Raw genomic sequence first — 20,294 nt, 5'->3', positions numbered from 1 at the left:
TCTGTCTTGCAGTTCTGCAGTAAATGACAAACAAGGTACCTGACCCACTGCACGCTCCTTGAGAGTTCTCCAGCTTCCTCATACCAGGCAGTAGCATCCCTGGTTGTCTCCAAGATGAAGCACATGAGATGTGGGCAGTGAGAGCAGCAGGGCAGGCTGGAAGCCATGGTGTTTCTGTGGACTCTAATGCTCTGCAGCCACACATATTGCTGGTGCTTGTTTTCTGCACACTGCTGGGTTTTTTGTTTGTTTGTTTGTTTGTTTTACAGCAGGCCTAATACTCTTTGTAAGCAAACACTATTCAGCAGATAGTGCTGCTCCTGCTTATTGGCTCTTGACCTCATTTCTCTTTCCCTGCCAGCAGTGCATTTGCCTGGACTCACATCTGTTCCTCTTTCGTCCCCACCACTTTCTGTTCATGCCTTTTTTTCCCAGTGCAGCCTCCCCAGCATAAGTGTCTATGTTGGGAAGCCTGTAACCCTTCCAAGCCGATTACTGTACTCATTCATTGATCACTGGATGAGCAGATTAGAGCCACCTGAAAGCCTGTCACAGTCCCTGTTGTAACCAGTTTGTCAGAGCAGCAAAGGGAGATGCTTTCTGAAAAGCCGGTTTGTTTTGTTCCTGTCACTCTTCCATCTGGTGTGAGCGGGACCATAAAATATAACCAGGTGGAAGAAAAGCTGTCAGGTAGGAATCTTTTCCTTCAGTCATGAGAGATGATCTCTTCAGGCTGTGGGTTGTTTTTCTTTCTGTCTCAGAATGACCCTTCTTAGACATTAATCGTTTAAAGAAGGTTATCACTGCAATAAGCAGCCTCTCTTTGAAGATTTAATTGAGAGGCCACAGCTTTGTTTCTCTGAGATCCATATTTCTGCCAAAGGTAAGTGAAGAATGATGTCTTACTTGCCAATACTGATGAAATGTTTGTGGCGGCTTTTCAGTCACGCCTTATTTGAAAGCATTTTGCTTTATTTCAAGCATAACATAAATATAAAGGACTATAGGTGACTTTACAAAATATGCCAGTCTAGTCCTAGTAAATGTCCAAAAGGCTTTCCAGACCAGTAGCCTGGTGGGACCGCTTGTCTGTGTAAGAATTGGTTTCAGAGCACTAAATGAAAGGGAGAGGGTTTTTGTGACTGTATTGAAAAGTCAGAGGTAAACTGTCATGAGCATCAAAGAAAATCTGTTCCAAAGCTTTCAAGAGTGTTCCAAAGATCTCAGTCCAGAACTCTGTATGGTTCATCAACAGCTATAACCCTTCTAAGTCTGGGGTTGGTTTTTTTAAATTGCCTTCTTGCAGCACCTCAGGACCAAATGTGAAACAGAATGCGAGCTAGGGACCAAAACTGAAGGACAAAAGCAAAACGTGTGAAAGCTGTTATGATAGATGTGCCATCAATATAAAAAATGCACTCTAAAGACAGTTTCTTGTTATAAATCACTTCCAGAAAAAGGGGAACCAGATTTGGATGCAAATGAGGGATGAGTACTTGCAGAATGAGGAAAATTTAAATTTCAGAAATTGCATTTACATTTCTTATAAATGAAATAAAAAGATGAGATGCTGACAGGAAAAAAAATAATTTAAAAGGACAAGAAAGAAAAGAAAAAAACCTGCTCCTAAATCAACTGTGACAAGTAATCAAATACTGGGAGCATTAAATTTTTATGTACCAGAATGACAGAAAACCGATGATTATTACAACAGTTGGGAATGGTCCTGCATTGGCCAAAGGGCAAGCTGTCCCAGCTTGGATTGCCAAATTCTATAGTGTTCTAAGTTACAGCTGAAAAGTAGAAATCATCAAAATACATATAAAACCTATTCACTGAATATATGCCTGAGTAATTTTGAAAGCAGGGTCATGACATTACCCCAAAGAATGTTTTCAAGAGCAGCTGATGTGGATTAGCTAATGGGAACTCAAACAGCCATCAAACTATCATAGGATTAGCTAAATTTTTAAAACTTTCCAGAACTTGCCTAAGGGAAGCATCTATCATTCCTTTGCAGCAGAGGAACAGAACAGAGGGCAGGAACATTGTATAGCTGTGTGCTACTGCAAGTGCTTCTCTGCAGCTTCATTTTACTGAAGGCTTGACTGTTGGGCCACATACACAGGCTCTGTCTTTTTTTTTTTTCAGGGTGGTGTCTTGGTTCAAGATATTTTTAATATAAATTAATCAAGAAGAGAAAACTGACCTCAAGGAATGCTATACTAGAGCTACCTTATCTTTTATGGGCTTAAATGCCAAATAGGTTTTGCTTTAGAATTCCTTTCTGACACCAACTTATACCTAGAAATACAATGTTGTTGTATTTGTTCTCTTTTTTCCACTTTACATTAGTCTAACTTCAAATTTGGTTTCTTAGCTCTCAGTCTGAGCCTTATTTGTCTTTGGGGCTTCCCTAACAGCATTCTTAGTACAGTATCCTTTTGTTTGCTCACCCAAGAGAGGAGCAGAACTATTTTAATATTACCACAGGATAACTAATTTTGTTGCCAGTGTGGATTTGCCAGAGGAGGGAAAGGCTGAAGATCAGTGGCATCCTCAGGGACACGTGTGCTTTATGTGGTTGCCTGTTCTTACTGTGCTTCCATTGCATTTCAGCTCATGCACAGCCCAATTTTTTCTAACGGAACTGGTATCTCTATACATCATGACTCCCTGCAATTAAATTAGAATCTACCTGGACAGTCACACAAAAATTGAGACTATACATGTGGAGGTGAAAGTCTGCCTCAGTAGAATGCATATTTTCACTGTGGAGCTGACCTGGCTTGATCTAGCATGTATGAAGCACCTTTCCTGCAGTTCTCCATGTCAGACTGGTATCTAATGCTGGGGAATTTGTTAGCAGTGGGCCAGCGGAGCAGCCTTATAAATGTATTTGGTAGGTATACAGGCTCTCAGGCCTTCCATGGAGTTGCTGTCTGTGACAGTGACAAAAGAGAAATTATTTGATATAAATAACTTGCAAACAGGGTAAGTCATTAATAAGGCAGACAGTTCTGAAGGCAAAAGCAAACACCACTTTGGCTGCAGAAGCTTCCAGTGAGACTGTCAGAGAGGAATTCAGTCTGCTGACTGTAAAGTGATCTGCTGTGAACCCAGCCATCTATTTTGTATCTGTGACCCCTGCACTCTTTATTGAGCTTTCTCCTGAGGAGGGGAAGCAGAGAGGGAGCTGCAGTTCTCTTCTCTCTGGAATCCAGTGATAGGACTCATAGGAATGGTTGAAAGCTGTGCCAGGGGAGATTCTGGCCAGACATTAGGAAGCATTTCTCTATTGAGAGGGTGGTCAAGCACTGGAACAGATTTCCTAGAGGGGTGGTCAATGCCTTGAGCCTGTCAGTGTTTAAGGGGTATTTGGACGATGTCCCAAAGAACAGGCTTTAACTTTTGGTCAGCTTTGAATTGGTCAGGCAACTGGACTAGATAATCCTTGTAGGCCCCATCCAGCTGAGATAGTCTGTTCTATTCTGACTGTTCACTGAAACATGATTCTTACTGGTGCAGCCTTTTCGTAGTGGGATTTCTGGGGTGCCATCTCAGTTGCACAGAATCATAGAATATGCTGAGTTGGAAGGGACCCATCAGGATCATTGAGCCCAACTCCTGGCCCTGCACGGGGCACCCCAAGAGTCACACAATATGCCTGAGAGCCTTGTCCAAGTGGTTCTTTAACTCAGACAGGCTTGGTGCTGTGATCACTTCCCTGGGGAGCCTGCTCCAGTGCTCAACTGGAACAACTCAATTTATTTGCAGAATAAATGGAGTAGCAAAACAGGTTAAAATGCTGATGATCTGGTGATATCCCATGCAGAGGAAAGATTCTGGAAAGAAGGACCATACATGGAGTTGCAGGGTAGGGCTGGAAGACTAGCCCAGAGTAAAATAAAGTGATTTCCAGACATGATAAAGTGGAACTTGGTCTCCTTTGTATAACCCCAACCACCCTTACTGGTACAGGCTTAGGGCATTGTCAGTCTTAGGTTATCAGTTTTTCTGTGTAATGCAAGGACAGCATACAGACTATAACTTGTCCCAGCTCTTCAGTGAAAGCATCTCCCAAGGATATTTAAATCTTACATTCCATTTACAAAAACCAGATTATAACTGCAAAAATAAATGATGGGAGGTAAATGTGTAAAGAACACTACTAGGTCATTGAACACCTAGTTCTCATGACCTAAGTTTGCAAAATGGCATACTAACCTGAGATCTTTAATAAAGCAGAAATATTCCTACATGTCTCAGGAACATAAGGTCTGATACTTTTTTATGCCATTATAAATCAAGTTTTGAATTCTTGAAAAACTCTCAGAAAATTTTAGGCCTCAGGCCTGAGGCAAAGACAATTTACAGAAAGACAATGTGTGTCTTCATATCAATTTTCTGCCTTATAAAATCTCTTAATTTTTCAGTTGATAGCATTTTTAGCTTAAGATCTGGTAATGTCTGGATTTTTCACACCAAAAACATTTGAGGATGTGAAATTCTTTTCAAGCTCCAGATCTGTGTGTGAACCTGAGTCTTGCTTTGAGAGTTTTTAGTGGAACCTGGTGCTTCTCTCTCTGAGCCTGCTCACGCAGAGCTTTTTGAGTTAAGCATTCTCCCCAGCTCAGTTGAGTTATTAGCCTGTGAGCCAGAATGATATTTAAACACCATAAATGGTAAATGTTGCCGAGGCAGCCCTTCCGCACGGCTCAGACGAGGCATTAGTTGGCAGTCAACCACATGATGCTGGCAAACAGATTCCTCGAGCATAATTAAACCTCTTGTAAGACTAAACACTGCAAGTTTTTTGTGGTGTTCTGAACATAATGCAGCAAACTCTCTATTCTTTGCATGTCCTTGACTTGTCACCAGTTGTAACCCTGGTCTTGGCTGCTGAGCTGCTGCACTAGAGCTGTGTGTCTGTGCAGTGCTGTAGCTGACCCAGCCTGAGCCGGGGGCTGGAAAGGTCAGTCTCCAGAAGTTCCTTCCAAACTCAGTTGTTGTGTGATTCTGTGCAGTGCTCAGCATGCTGAAGTCCTGATATTTCAACAGGAGATGTCAGCATTCTGCAGCTCACATGAAAACATCTTCAGTACATCTGGGCAGGCAAATGAACAAGAAAATTTCCTAGACTAGAGATGTCCATAAAATATTAACTGTTTTGAGTATAGGCCTAGGTAAAACCTAGGTCTAGCCTTTGGAAACCTTCTTAAAGTTTGCATCATGATCTGGATTTTCTTGTTCGGTTTCAGCAGCAAGTCTGGGAATGGGAATAGCACAGTGCAGTTATTGATTCTTCTTTTCCGTCTCTCCGAGGATATAGATTTGTCTTTTACCTTAGAATATAAATAGTTGGTTGCATAATTGCAGTTAAACTGGTTCAGGTGTATTGTGAAATTGACTTGTACTAGGTTAACTGTTCAGTGCAGCATGAATTTTCCCCTTTTCTGTGAGATATACACCTTGAACTCAATAACTCACCCTTGCTTATCAATATAAATATGTTTAAAAATATGCTCAAGCCCTAAGTTCTGATCCAGGCCAAGGTTTTAAAAAATTCAAGTTTATTTTGGCTTAGACCCACAGCTAACATTAAGACTCCTCTTGCAATAACTTCCAGCCTGCAAATATGCAGAGGTTAAATTTATGTAAGGACGCTTTGAAACCTGGATTGAGAAAACTCAAATAAAAGGAAAGCATTTTTTATCACCTTAAAATTCTGTTAATACAGGTTAATAAATAATCCAAATTTTGCTACAGCCACTGTAGTTAGATTACCTTACTATTGATTATACAAATACTGGAACCCAGAATAAGAGATTAATAGAAATAGTTTTACATCAAAGGTAATATATTTCTTCCTATTGCCATCCAAATATGTTGAGAATTTGTACCTTTTCTAAGAAATTGGAACAGTTTCAATTCCCCTTAATCTTTAATGCAGAAAAGTAGTTTTTTTAAACACAGATTTGGATGCTCATTTGAGTGTCTTTCTAAAAAAAAATGAACCCTCAAGGATAAGGGAATGTGGTGGGAAAAGCCTATATTCCTTTTCCTTTGTACAAAATGCATGTAGATATATAAAGTACTATTTACATGCTTTGCTTACTATTTCTGGTCTCCCAGGCTGTGTTTCCCACTGAGCTGTGCATCTTATTACTTACTGTTTCCGAACATTCATGCGTATTAAAAAAGGCAAAAACCAGAAAACTTATAAGTGGGATTATTGTGGTGGACTTTTAAATCTATCACCCTGTGTTACACCTTATCAAGAACCTGTTGAAATGACAGAGCAATCACTGTCCACCAGAAAGGCTCCAGCTGGGCTTACACATTGTGCCAGACTATGGCTCTGTGCAAAAATTTTTCTCTGTAAGACACCTTTCAGAAAATCATAGTTCTCTTCCATATTGTCTTACACAATTTGACCTGCATGAAACCAACAGCTGTGGTTAAAAAATCGTGGCAGCTTTTGTAAGCTACGGCAAAGTAAACTAGATGTAAGGTCTGAAAAGAAGTCATCGAAATGTACCTGTGTTTTATCAAGCTCACCCATGGGAGCAGTAGGTAGGGCTCTCTGATGTCCCCCATGAACTGCCTTGGCATGGTCCAGGGGGGGGGAATTGAGTGCACCAGCAGAAGCTGATTGGGAAGGGAAAGGGACAGAGAAAATTAACTGCCCTGGGCAGAAGTTTTTAGTAACTGTTGACTCTTTTATTCCTTGTTTTCATTCTTAGAGATGAACCTACCCCTGCATGAAAGCAGTAAGAATTAAGAGTGACAAGGGAGCTATTAAATGGCTATAGGCGATTAGAGAGCATTAACATAATAGAGAGAGATCAGATCTCCTCTTTTTTCACATCCAGTTGAATAAGCTTGAGGATGCATAGATACATAATGAAGTCATGCTCTTATGCTAATGTCAGGCAAAATTTTCCTTAGGTTCCAGATTTCCTTTCTGGTGCCAAATGTGCTGTATTTTTATTGTCTGTAGTTTTGGCAGCAGAAATACCCTGCAGTGTTACGAAAGAGGATGTGTCAGCCAGAAGCACAGTGACTTGCACTATCTCAGCTGGGAGCTTTACCTCTGTCTTCTTCTTTTCCTTCTCTCCTCCTGCTTTGGGCTCTGAAGCCAGCGCTCCCTGAGGGTGTATGGATTTTGAACCCCAGCAGAGTTTGTGTGGTGAAAGGGACTTTGGAGGAATCAGGGAACACAAGCCCTAATCCTGGCCAGGGCTTTCTGTGCAGTTTGCTTATTTGTTTTCTCATCTTCTTCCCTACTATTTTACTGGTGTAAGTCATAGATTTTGTTCCTGATGTATGAAACTAGAAAGCACCTAGCTGTGGCCAGGGAATGTGAACTTCTATGATTGTTGCACTTTTTGAAACCACCCTTTTGCAAACAGTTCCTGGGTTTTTGTGTATGGTTTTCCTTTAAATATTTTACTGTCAAAAGAATTAGCCAGGTGTTTTCAAAAGGAAGTAAAATCACACAGTATCTTTTTGACGTAGATGGGAACAAGAGGTATTTGCTTAATTTCAAATGATCAGCATCCCATCTTTTCACTCCGAAATCAATTTAATTGCTGTTTTCCAAACGAGAGCTGTAAGACTAAAATTGAAAGAGCCCTTAATAAGCTGTGAAAATGTAGAGCACTGCTATTTCATCATAAAACTGTGAAATGTTAAAGCATTCATCAGACAAACACTGAGTCAATGCATATTGCTATGTCATAAATAAACAACTAAAAGCATTTACAAGCTTCAGAAGAATTTGAAAATAGTTGACATTCAGGCTTTTTAATTTGGCCTCTGCATGATTGTATCAATCCCTTCTGAGAAAATGCAATGATTTTAGAATAAATAACAGGACTAAAACAGAGTGTCTTGTCTTGTGTAAAACATCTTTGAGAAACTAAAGCTGTCAGTAGGTAATTTTAATTTTTTCTAAGTCTAGAAATCCATAACATCAAATTTAAGTAAAGGAAGAAAAATTACATTAAATGAGCCCCTATGGTTTCTTAATGAACAAATAGCATTTATGGGTTAGAACTAAAGTCTTTTTAATTGTTGCTGCTACATTAAGAAATATTTGATGATTTTTGTGATGTTCTGATTATGTTGTTGGTACAAAATGCTACTGATTAACATACATTTCTAAAAAACAGTAACATAGGATTAGAGATCCCCTTTAAAAATATATTTTTTTTAAAGTATGGGGGAATGCTTGTGTTTTGAAGAAAGCCTATTCAAGTTGCCGGGGAGTCAGACTTATTAGCCATATATTTACTGTATCCTTGATGACACAGGTTTTTATAGGGATACTGGTTGCTTTATCCATGATAGCTTCTAGCTTTTGAGCTCTTATATACAACAGATTTTTGTATCTGTTGGTACAGAAATGTCTTCACTTCTCCTGGGCTCCAAAGAACACCAGCAATACATAGGGAGATGTTTTTACTCCTTCCTTACAACAGGTATTGAGAAATCAGGTAATACTTCAAGGACTAAATCAAAGGGTATGTGCATTTTTATATGGTACATTTACAAGGATAGGAATGTTTTCAGAAAGCTGCTTTTCTGTCCCAGGACTAAGCCTTGAGTTTTCAATATTTCAGACTTAATGATCCATCTTAATGTTCTTCTGCATGATTACATTCATTCCCCCCAGTGAAATAGCTCTTTAGTCTCCCAGAAACTTTTCTTGTATTGAAGCTCTATTCTTTAAAGTTTTTTACTACTCACATACCACAGACTTCTACTTTTTTAATACTTGCCATCCTAAGTTTCTGTTTAAGCACAGAACTGGTCTTCATCCAGGAGGTCAGCATAAACCTATGCAGTGCTTAAATTTAGCGCAAGCACTACTATTTTTGTGAGATTTATGCAGTGGTGAGGCAGGTTCTGGCCCCCTTCATTTCAATTCGACAGCTTCCCTTACAAAGAGTGAGCACTGATCAGTAGCAATGGCGAGTTGGCTTTCATCCTTTAAGTCTGACAGTTTGCTCTTTCTGGAGTAGATGTCTGCACCCCAGTAAATCTTGATGTCCCTCACACCAGGGGGCCTCCTCACTACCATAGGATACATCTGCCTGAGATAACTTTAAAAACTGAGGCCTCAAATTTTTGGGTTTGTGATTCATATATGCAATTACTGTGAATTATTTGCTTGCTTCCATTTAATGTTTATGTAGCCCTGTGCAAGAAGGTGGTTTTATTCCAGTACCTGGATCTTTTATGTCTTCAGCACATATTTTGGAGGAGTTAGCATTGCTGAAAAATTCCTTATGGGAAATTATTTTGGTTTGCTTCTTCTGTAGTTGCTCACACATTTCTTTTTAATAAGCTGAGGCTGTTATACTGTATTGTCTTCCTTGATTATAAAAATCCATTTATTTAGACTACATGTAGAAGGCATGTGAGTGCAACAGAGCAAAGAGCCAGTTGTGAGGGATGTAGAGTGCTGCTCAGACTTAATGCTGTTTGTACCAGGGCTTTGGGAGAATTTCTGCTAGAACCACCTGGTCACTGTTAAATTTCGTGGGAGTTGGTTCTGCTCTTTTTCTTTTATCTGTCCTTCTCTGAAGACTTGAACTTTTCTGATCAGATACCAGGTCTGTTTCTTTGTTGGTCTAGAGCCACACCGCTTTTGTTTTTCTTTCCCTGCATTCCTCTTCCTGCATATCTGCCTTCTAGATTTGCACTGTTATCAAGTATTTCAGTAAAAAAGAATAAGAGGAACTTTTTTTTTAAGCATATTTTCATTGGGGTTTTTTCCCTATGTCTCTTTCCTGTGTTGCTATTTTTTTTGGTTTTTCCTTTTCTTCCTTTCTTTGTCTTCTTTTCTTCCTTTTTTTTTCATTATATGGATTTCTCCCACACTGTGAGACAAAGTTTCACTTTGAGGGATGAAGCAATTTCCTGCAAGGCATTAGAGCAGTGAAGAGCATCTGCTGATATTGCTTAGTACAGCAGTTGTTTGAAGCTGTTTCTCTGAGTAAACATTACAAAACAGAGGGCTACAGCGAACCACAGGAGTTTACTTCTGTAGATGAGTTTCACCCAACTTCTTGGCTACTTTCTGTACAGCATTAGTCACTTCCAAGCAGGTGCTGTGGGAAGCCCTAAGACTGATCAGTGTGGTCTGATGGTGAATCCAGCGCTTCAGAGTTGTGCGTCCATAACACCAATCCAAATGGGTCTCGCTCAGGTCCCGTATTTCCATTCTCACATGCATCAATGTCTCACTGCTCAGTGCCAAGAAAAGACCTGCGACATGAGCCAGCGAGACAAGATTTTGGCTAGAAAAAGCTTTGCTAGAGAAGAGGAGAAACTTCCCATCCAGGCTGCTTCCAAATTTATGTTGAGCTCAAATTAGCCCAGTACAAACTTAACTTTTTGCCTCCAGGAGGTTCAGTAGGCTTGCTCAGTGAGATGCTGGCTTTTTTTCTAATCACTAATTTTATGAATTGTGGTTTTTCTCCAGCCTGGCACTTTCTGTTACTGTAAAACTATTTTGGATGTGCTTGATATTCCTTTGAAAATCTTGAAGGTAGGAATAAAGAAAATAAAAATATTTTCATGCGTGGACAGAATGCAGGGTTGGCATTTTAAAGGCAAGACGTAAGAGGTCTGAACACAAGCTAAACCAAACAGAAAGTGTATCCAAGTGACCAATAAATATTTATGACTTTTTACATTTGGTCATGATCACTGCTTGGGCTTCAGAAGTGTCTTAGCTCAGGTTTTTAGAGCAGGAGTAGACTTCCTGGTCTAGTGTACCATATAGATCACAGTTAAATGGTCTCGTTTCATAGCCTCTGAATGCAAGACAGAGGAAACCACTGTGGCTACTGGAAACAACACATCATAGATTTGATTTTCAAGAGTGAATTATTTAATTCCAAATTCCCTCAGCATTTGATTGTACAGCCTCAAAAGCAAAAAGAAATTTTAAAAGCCCTAATCCAACAGTGGGTTTTGTGATATATATTGATAACCTCAGGTTTTAGTCTTTACCATTATCAATCAATTGCCTAAGTGAAGTACAGGAGAGGAGTGTGGTGAACTCAAACCTATTGGACATTGACCATCTAACAATCTAAATGGTTTGTAATTTCTTACAGAGTTGCAAATCCTGTGCTGCTGTGAGTTGACATTTGTAACTCATCAATCATGACAATGGCAGCTTGTAACATCCCCTAGGGCTTTTAGATTCATTTAACACTGATTAAAGGCATTGAATTTTTGGTTACAAGTTTTTGGGTTGCTTTGCTTTTTTTTTTTTTCTCCTGAGCATATATACTTGGGGAAAATGAGTGTAATTTCTCAGTGATACTCTCTGATATCTGATAACAATGATTTAAGAGGATTCTCGGAAGGAGGACAGTTCCATTCCTATTTCTTGTCTTTCTGCTTGGAATACTGGTAAGGCAAAACAGCTGTATTGGGTGGTTTCAGTTGTTTTTACCTTCTGAGAGCTGAAACAAAACCACTGTCTCAAAATCGTGTTGAGCCTAAGGCCTCAGTTAAAGTTTGTCATGAAAATTCCACTAAGAGACCCCTTTTGTTCTCTTTTTGACTTCACAGAAAAGAAGAGCAGCAAGAAGGCAGAAAGTGCACAGGCTGCAAAGCTAAACAAGACTTTTGCACCCGTCTTCCTTAAAGGCCTGACTGACCTCAAAGTAATGGATGGAAGTCAAGTGATAATGACTGTGGAGGTATCAGGTGTGTTGCTATAGAATAGTATTACTTAAAAAATTAGAATCCTGCTGCAAAATGTGTGGCTTTTCCATATTTTTAGCAGGTGTCTTTGCATTTGGAAACAATATTTCTAGGAACCAGTTTTTTAAAAGTTAGGTTTGTCTAATCTGATCTTCAGTGAGGCTGAACACTGTCCATTGTTAACATGTTAACATGTTCTGTAGAAGTGTTTCTTAATTGTAATGATATAATGATATAAGTTTAATATGCATCCTCTTGTTGAAGTGGACTTGTAATAGCTTTTGTTGTGAACCAAACAAGATTAATGCTGCAGAAAGAGCAGTCCTGGTATGAACTTTGGTATCAGAAACTCTTAATAACCATCTTCATGGTGTCTAGAACTCATTCTCCCTCTCTCTTGTATTCATGCTTCCCTTATTCATTTGTATTTTAGCCATAAAAAGACAATTCCACATTACTTAGCATTCAAAGAGTTAATAATAGAAATTCCTGAATTTTAAAGATGAAATTGCAGAATCAGGTGGCAAAAAAATAACCAACTTTATTCCTTTTCTTAATTGACATATGGTGGGATTTTGTGTGTCTCAGATTTTTGTTGCTTCCTATTTTGTAGCTAACCCACCTCCTGAAATTATCTGGCTGCATAATGGGAAAGAAATCCAGGAGACAGAAGATTTCCACTTTGAGAAGAAAGGCAATGAGTACAGTCTGTACATCCAGGAGGTGTTTCCCGAAGACACAGGCAAATATACCTGTGAAGCCTGGAATGAAGTAGGAGAAAGTCAAACACAAGCTACACTGACAGTTCAAGGTATAAAGTTCCTCTTTGCCTTACAAAATGGTGAAAGAAAATTATTATTCTAATGTGCTGGAGGAATGTCTATTTAAAATACGTGAGTGTTTATGAGGTTTGTTGCAAAGGACGCTCAGGTTCTCACATCTGAATTAAAAAGGATATTGAGCAGAAGCAGATTTAAAAAAATCTTTTCACTCTGGAACATTATGTTACTATTTCAAAAATGCATTCCTGAGTCCTATTTCAGGGACAAAGCAAAACTTCTGCTAAGTGCAGATTAAGATTATAACTATCAGGCTTACTTAACTATGGATTAAAGTAAACCTTTTAATATGTTTTTGTTTCTAATTAAAGCCCTTAGTATTTGGAAAAGCTGTCTAGGAGCTAGGTATCCTGGCTTTAATGTTAGCACTGTAGTGGTAGCAGGTAAGAAAGACACAATTTCTGCAGTCTGAGAACTACCTGCCAAAAATTTGGTTTTGAATCTCCTCACATGGCGTAAACCCCACAGTAAACACTCAAGTACCTACAAACTTCCTGTGATTGAGCATGCACTACCCTTGTGACAAGGACTTCTTCTAGTATTACTGAATATTGACATTTCCTCAAAGCCATTAATGAAAATTATTAGAAATCATTGTGAGACTTTTTTTATTTTTAATGTAGAATATCTTATCTGCAGTGTTTGATAGAGCTGTTTAGTCTGTTGTCACTGTCTGCTCTGAATTCAGACCTTCCTCTCTCCTCCAGTCTCCCCTGAGATCCAGCCTCAGGGTCAGTCTTCTATATTAAATGCAATTTTATACAGTTGTTAATGATGATTTATTACATGAGCTCTCAACTGCACAGCAGTCATAGTACTGTTACTTGCCCTTAAAGCTATTCCTACCCATATTGTCTAAGGACAAATCTCCAAGATTCCTTTTAGGGCAGCTTTAAAGTCCCTTCGTTTTGCTCTTAATATAAGCCTGGACTGAGCCAGTAAAGTGCCAAGTAAATGATTAATTTTAGTATGAACAAAAGTTACATCCAAAATTAAAGCCTGACTTATTTTCAGATTAAAAACTTATACCCTGCATGTTCAAAATAACCTTCCTTGCCTGTGATTGCTTTCTCTGAAATTAGTTAGCTTAGTGGTGACATTCAAGCTTGGCATTTTCTTCTGATTTGTAAACTGTGTTTGTAATCTACAGAACCTCAGGATGGTATTCAGCCCTGGTTCATTAGCAAGCCGAGATCAGTGACAGCAGCTCCTGGGCAAAATGTCCTGATATCCTGTGCCATTGCTGGAGATCCTTTCCCCACTGTTCACTGGTTTAAAGATGGGAAAGAAATAATACCAGGAACAGCGTGTGAAATCCTGCAAAATGAAGACATCTTCACGCTGGTCTTGAGGAATGTGCAGTCTCGTCATGCAGGGCAATATGAAATTCAGCTCAGGTATGTTTGGTGTGAAATAGAAGGTTGTTCCCTTTGACCAATTAGCTTTATTTACCCGCAAGTTGGAACTCCCACCTGAAGAAGACAAGAGTTCCATCCTATTCATGTGAAACATTAGGGTACTGAAGGAACAGAATATTTCTGAGGGTTGAAAAGAACTAATAAAACTCCAAGAGAAAAGAGGAAACACTAGAAGAGTCAGAAAAAAAGGACAAAGCAATATGGTTTCTTTTTGGGATCCTGAAGAACAAAGCTTTGTGGCAGCAGTATGGGAAGCAATTTCTAGCAAGGAAAACTACAATCAATGTCTTAAGTTTGGAACTATTGTTCATCCTGTTTGGCATCTCTCTAGGTGTTTGTAAGGATGCCTCTTTCCATGGGAACAACCTGACTTGGGAGGGCTGTTACATAAGATCCATACCTTTAAGGGGAAAAAGTGTTTCCTGGCCAAGTTTGAAATGTCTGAATTTTATATGCAAGTTTTAGTCTCCTTTTGCTGATGTATCTTTGAAACAAGGCACCTTGATGCTTTGAACATCTTGTCATTCCTACAAAATCTGGAAGAGTTGTTTTGAATTTATTTTTTTTTATTCTGGTAAAATAACTGTCCTTTAAATGAAGAATCATATTTGCTGGCTCTTTACCTTGTAAAAAGTGTCACAGCATTTTCCACCTCCAATGGTGAAGACTACATATCACCTATGTGGCTGTAGAAAACATAGTGTAAAACTTTAAGGTGATGTTATCATTCCAGGCTATTTACTGTGCATAGATGCAGTTGCTTTACTTGGCTAATGTTTATGCCTTTCTTTATGAAAATTACTTAGTCATCATGGACATTTGAATGCATTACACTGGAAGAAAATTATCTGGTTTGCTGCACACACTAACTTTTTAGTCCAGGTGCAGTAGTCTGAATTGTCCTTTGCCGACTTGCAAATAAATTACTCATATCTTCTTAATACAAGGAGGGAGGGAATTTCTTAATAAACTCAAGCTATTTAGCTTGTAAACAATGAGTTTAATTTTTTATAGTTACAGTTTGTTTTCCAGCCAGTGTGGCCCAAATGATGGATATGTCACTGTGTAGATGCCTCCTAGCTCAAAAGCATGTTTCCATAGACTATCACAGGCAGACACTAACTAAGTTCAGTAGTATATTTTAGTATTTAAAGTCAGATGAGTCACTCACTTTTCACCAGAAAAGGGTGGCTTAGAAAGTTATAGGTGTTGAATATCAAGATTTCCTATAATAACGTTTTTCTACACTTAATTTCAAGTCTTATTAATAACATTTATATAGGTACAGCTGCATGTGCTATGACCTTCTTGCAAATCAGCTCTCCAGTAGATTTAGGCCCTTTGGAGTCTGCAGTAAGTTGTGAACTGGCTCATTTCAGAACTGGCTTGTTTGCAACTGTCCCAGGTCATCTGGGACATTCATAATGCTGATTTGTGCAGGTTCATGTCTACAGAAATCCTTGCATTTATGTTACTTTGGGGATCAGGGGTGTTTCTAGCACTCGGTACCTCTGGCAGGACTAGAAATGCCAGTTCAATTTCATTCAGGTCACCAACCTCAACAGGAGAGAGCAGAAACTGTGAGAATTGCTATCTTCTGCTGGCACATTTCCACACTTCAGTGTGTGTGCCCTGGGCATGGGCATCTTCTCTTATGATATGCAGGTGGTTTCACTTGAACTGAGAAGAGAATGAGATATTTCAGCAAAACTTCAGGGAGGGAAGAATGAAAGAGGATAAAGGAGAGCCAAGAGAGCTTTGTGGAGGATTTTGTTGGGACGGATGTAGGAAGTTGGCCATAATGATCAGCTGTAGTTGGTGATCACTCAGGCCAAATTCATCACTGGAGACCTTTTTCCAAAGTGGAAGCCTGACAATATCATAACTCTAGAATGTACACTTAGAAAATAAATTATTTCAGAAAATTAGCAAGGGAAGGAGAAAAAGTAAAGTTGTAGCTAGAAAGCAACACAGCAGATTACATGCTAGTTGCAGCTATTCCCTAATCCTTTCACTGGAGAAATAGCTGGGGATCTCACAAAGATCAGTGCATTCATGTTGGCTTTTTCTAATTCGTAATGAGTAAAGCTGTGCTGCAATTAGAGCAAAGGGAATGCTGATACCTCATTTTACCCTGCTGTCATTTGTAAAATTCCAGTTAATGTTCAGGGAAAGAAAGTCATATGTTTTTAGGTACTGGTTATGTGCTATGAGTAACAGAGAGGTAACAGCCTCAGGCATATCCAAGGAGCCAAAGGTCAGCTGTGTAACTTCAAGTTTGCAATAGCGTTACAATAATTTTCAGTACTAAATAGTCTTGTCTAAATAGCTGTTGAACTGTCTGCATTTGTCTTGAATACTTGATTGAGAATTGTTTATATATTCAGAAACAGTTTTAACAATATCTGAGAGGAAGAGAGCTGTGTTTTGTGTCTTTCTCTCAAAAACTCCTACAAAGTCCATTAAAAATATGGAATAACTGAGAAAACACAAGTCAATTCACTGAAGAGTTTATAGAGGATACAGTAGGCTATTTTTAAACATAATCATTTTCATTTCAAATGAAATGTGCACCTCCTTTTCACATATTAATTTTAGAAGCAGGTTACATAGCTGCTCTTAGGGAGTCATTCCTTCTCCAACTCTCTTAATTTAGTCCGGGCATGGTTTCCTACTAGTGTTATTTATTTTCCAATTTCCTTCTCCATTATTCTTAAGCTCTAAATTCTGTCCTAATACCTGCACAATTCTCCTTTTGTGTTGGGTGCTCACAAATTAAAACTCTGGTCTTAAAAATGTGGGTTTAACAAAAGATCTGTTTTTTTCTTGCTGGTTCTTTCTTCTTTAGTCAGAGTGGGCTGACAAGGACATGGAGCCCAGTGTGATCCTAGTGTGATCCATCCGTGATTGCTCATTGGCTTTCTGTCTTACCATCCCTCAGCATTATTTAGAATACATCTTTGCTTTGCCTTTTACTGTTTAGCAGACTTCTAAGTCTGGCTTTTAGCAGAGTAGCCTATGATTCCTCTACATTTGCATCTTTCAGTTTAATTGTCCTAATAATGTTTCATTGAGCCTGTTATGTCTCAGGCCTAGAGAAAGAGTGTTGCATAAATATTAAAAGCAGAAGAGATTCACCCAATACTGCAGTTCATCTATTGAAATTTGGACACTTTAAAGCCTGCAAATCCTTAAAATGGAAAATAAAAATCCTTTTCCTTATTCATAAAAACATAGATATCTATTTTCCCTCCTGTTCTTTGCATCCTTCCAGTGATGCAGCTGCTGGTATCCTGTTATCCCAATATGACTTTTCTACATTCTTTCACTCAGAGTATACATCATAAATGGAGAGATAAACAAAAAAACCTGCAAGAACTGGACACACACTCTGTTTGTTGAGCAAAACCTCTATCTTTATAGCAATACAGTCAACATGAGAGACCTCAGAAATCATCCCGCAGCTCCTTAAAGAAATCATCTGCTTTGTTAACCTTTGTCTTCTCAGACATTAAATATTTCTCTTCTCCCCTACTCCGTCTTCCATAAAAGTTTGGTTAGTGTTGATCAGTATTGATTTAGATATTTTGATAGTCTGCTTAAAATCAGGGAAAAACATTCATTTTACAAATCAGTGGTACCTTGAATACTCTGCAATTTAGGTTATATGAAAAGGACTCCTAAGATTACATTTCATTACTCTCAACAGTTCTGTCTTTCTTTAAAATTCAGTTTGCAAACCCTGTTTTCTCCTATCAAAACATTGTCTATTTTTAGAGAAGAAAACCATGACCCTTTCTTGTTCCATTCTCCCACTCAGTGCTGTAAAATGCAAATGAAATTATTGTTCTTTCAAGCACAAAAAGCTTTTGGCAAAACCCTCAAGTGAGGTAAAACAGCGCATCCTCTTTGAAGCCAGTAGAGCTGCTCTGCTTTATATCAGCTAAAGTTGTGATCCAGTAGATTAGTTGCTTTCTTTGGGTCAAAAGCTTCATGGAGTCTGGACTCTCTGCATTTAACTCACAGAAAAGCTGCAAAACCTCCTTCTGAGGCTTTGCCATTACCTGCACTGAAGCACCAGCTAAAAGTAGGGATCAACTTATTTGCCCCTTTCAGTTCATTCTTGAAAAAATGTAATTTACTCTGCAATATTTATTTCACACTTGGTAGGCTGGTAGGAAATTTCAGTACATCCCCCCAGTATAATTACAAGTGCCTTTTTTCCTGTTCCTCCAGAGAGTGCTTCCTAGGGACATGCAGACAATAAGTCTCATCTAAGGTTCAGTGAAAATATTTGAGTAGGTTCTGCCAAGAAACTAGTATTTCAAGATATTTTGAACATAAAAGCCATTCCAGGGAAAACTGATCCCACAATAGGACACCGAGCTATTTTTAAAATTGCCTCAGGCTTTGCAGCTGGGGTTTTATTTGTTTTTGGTGGGCTTTATTATTATTATTCCTTGACATTTTAAAGATAAGTCTTGTGTATGAGCATTCTACAGAACAGTCCTGCAAAAGTCAACACTTCCAGGCACTTCTTCACAGCAAAGCTACTAAGCATAGGTTTTATCCATGTCTACTATTATTCCACAATAACAGAGCCACTAAGATCTGTCTGTGTCTAGGGTTTTGTTGATAAAATGCCAACACAGAGAACCTCAAGCTGCACCAGTAATATTGCTATTGCCCAGACTCAAAACAGCAGAGACGTGAAAGACTTGAAGATATTCCCATGTACTGCAAGGCTCTGTTTTTCCTAACTGCCCCTATGTATCTTTGTCTTGCCTAGATTCTAAAATTGTGTAAATGTAAAAATATGTACCGAGGTTCCAGAATTATTCTTGATTGAAATTGGTATCTAAATCACCCAATCCTTCTTAATTTTTCTTGGCTTGTTTCTCTTTTTCTATCCTGTGATCTCCAAGGTGGGTCAGTGTTTTTCACTTCACCTTTTTAGACACAGCCACTGAATTCAAAGATGAAAGTATGTTCTCCCTACTCCTAAAATCATCAGTTTGATTTCACTGGGAACAGGACTTGCCCTAGGAATGCTACACTTTTGAGCAGACACAGACTCAAGGTTTGTGTCCACTAGTCCAGTTTTCAGCCATTCACTTGAATCAGTAATCATAAGATCAAAAAAACTATTTTTTGAATCATTTTTCCATCTAGGTACTTGTATGTCCCACTGTTGCCATAATTTGTAAGTGCTTCCCAAGGTTTTAAAAATAGAAAGAACAAAATGCTCTCCTACTTTCTTCCCCCCTCCTTTATTTTTCAAACCCTGTGAAAAATAGCTTGCTTTAGAAGGATTTACTTTGCCTGCCCTATTTGCTTCTTTGCATATGCGAAGAATTTGCAGAGGGAAGGATGCATTGCAGAAATGGGTTCTGCAGAAATGCTACCATTCTTCACAGTGGTCAGGACCACATTCAGTATCCCTGAATTCCTCTCCTGGGACAGTGCTGTCTCTGTTACTTCAACCTCTCCCACTAGTGACACAATTCTTGTGGACAAATATTTTTTGCCAGACAGTCATGACAGAAGCTGAGCAGGGGTACCTCAACATTTAATGTACTCTGAAAATTGTCTATACTTAAGCATGCATGGCTTGTCCTTTGTCAACTTTGGACTGGTTTTAAGTCCTGAACAGGAGGGATCTTCAGGTAAGCCAACAGCCTGTTAAAGCCTTGCAGCACTGGTGAATGAGCAGTTCCAGAGTGTGTCTTCTTTCCTTAAAAACTTTGGAGAAGCAGGGAAAAAAACTTCATGACTTCCTATAGCCGTAAAAGGTCCTGGTTTGAAATGCATTATTTGAAAACAACAGGTTTGCAGCAATGTTGGTACCCTGCCATAACTTTATGCCAATCAGTATGTTGGGAGGGGGGGACATGCTATTTTTTTTATTTATCTTTCCATTTGTCTTGATTTCTGTCTGTTTCTCTTGCTTCCAAATGGAGGCCACCCATAAGAGTAAGAATGGCATGTCTCCAGTGCAGGACTGAGTTAAATACTCTCTGCATTGACTTGGATCCTCTCCTGCCCTTTGGACAGTTTCTGTTTGGTACTCAGATGTTATCCAGTTTTTTTTGTATTGGAGGAAATGAGGGTTGTGGCTTTCAATGCTGTCCTCATTGATTGCCTTCAATAGCAGTTTGTAGTGTACATATTCTGACTTACTGGATATAAAACTGTTAAAAACATTTCCTTGGTTTCTTGTTGTTAGTGGTCTTAAGGTCAAATAAGATATATTTCCAACAGCAGGGCCTTTACTTTGAAATCCAGCTATTTTGATCAAAGCCTC

At 38.8% G+C, this 20,294-nt stretch overlaps 1 protein-coding gene across 3 annotated transcripts in view; it reads left to right on the top strand.

Moving 5' to 3' along the window:
• MYLK (myosin light chain kinase) overlaps positions 1-20,294 on the top strand; it is a 196,322-nt gene that overhangs the window by 101,277 nt on the left and 74,751 nt on the right. Inside the window, exons 1-4 of one of the 3 annotated variants that reach the window (XM_048309978.1) lie at positions 576-690; positions 11,599-11,736; positions 12,347-12,544; positions 13,723-13,969. In XM_048309978.1, the coding sequence (XP_048165935.1) occupies positions 594-690; positions 11,599-11,736; positions 12,347-12,544; positions 13,723-13,969 (680 nt within the window). In that variant the 5' untranslated portion in view covers positions 576-593. Of the gene's footprint in view, positions 1-575; positions 691-784; positions 884-11,598; positions 11,737-12,346; positions 12,545-13,722; positions 13,970-20,294 lie in introns of those variants that run through there. The other 2 variants (XM_048309979.1, XM_048309977.1) reach the window with 2 other exon arrangements.

The sequence above is a fragment of the Corvus hawaiiensis genome, chromosome 7 (genome assembly GCF_020740725.1).
Source record: "Corvus hawaiiensis isolate bCorHaw1 chromosome 7, bCorHaw1.pri.cur, whole genome shotgun sequence".
Taxonomy (NCBI): domain Eukaryota; kingdom Metazoa; phylum Chordata; class Aves; order Passeriformes; family Corvidae; genus Corvus; species Corvus hawaiiensis.
This window is presented reverse-complemented; position numbering and strand designations above follow the sequence as displayed.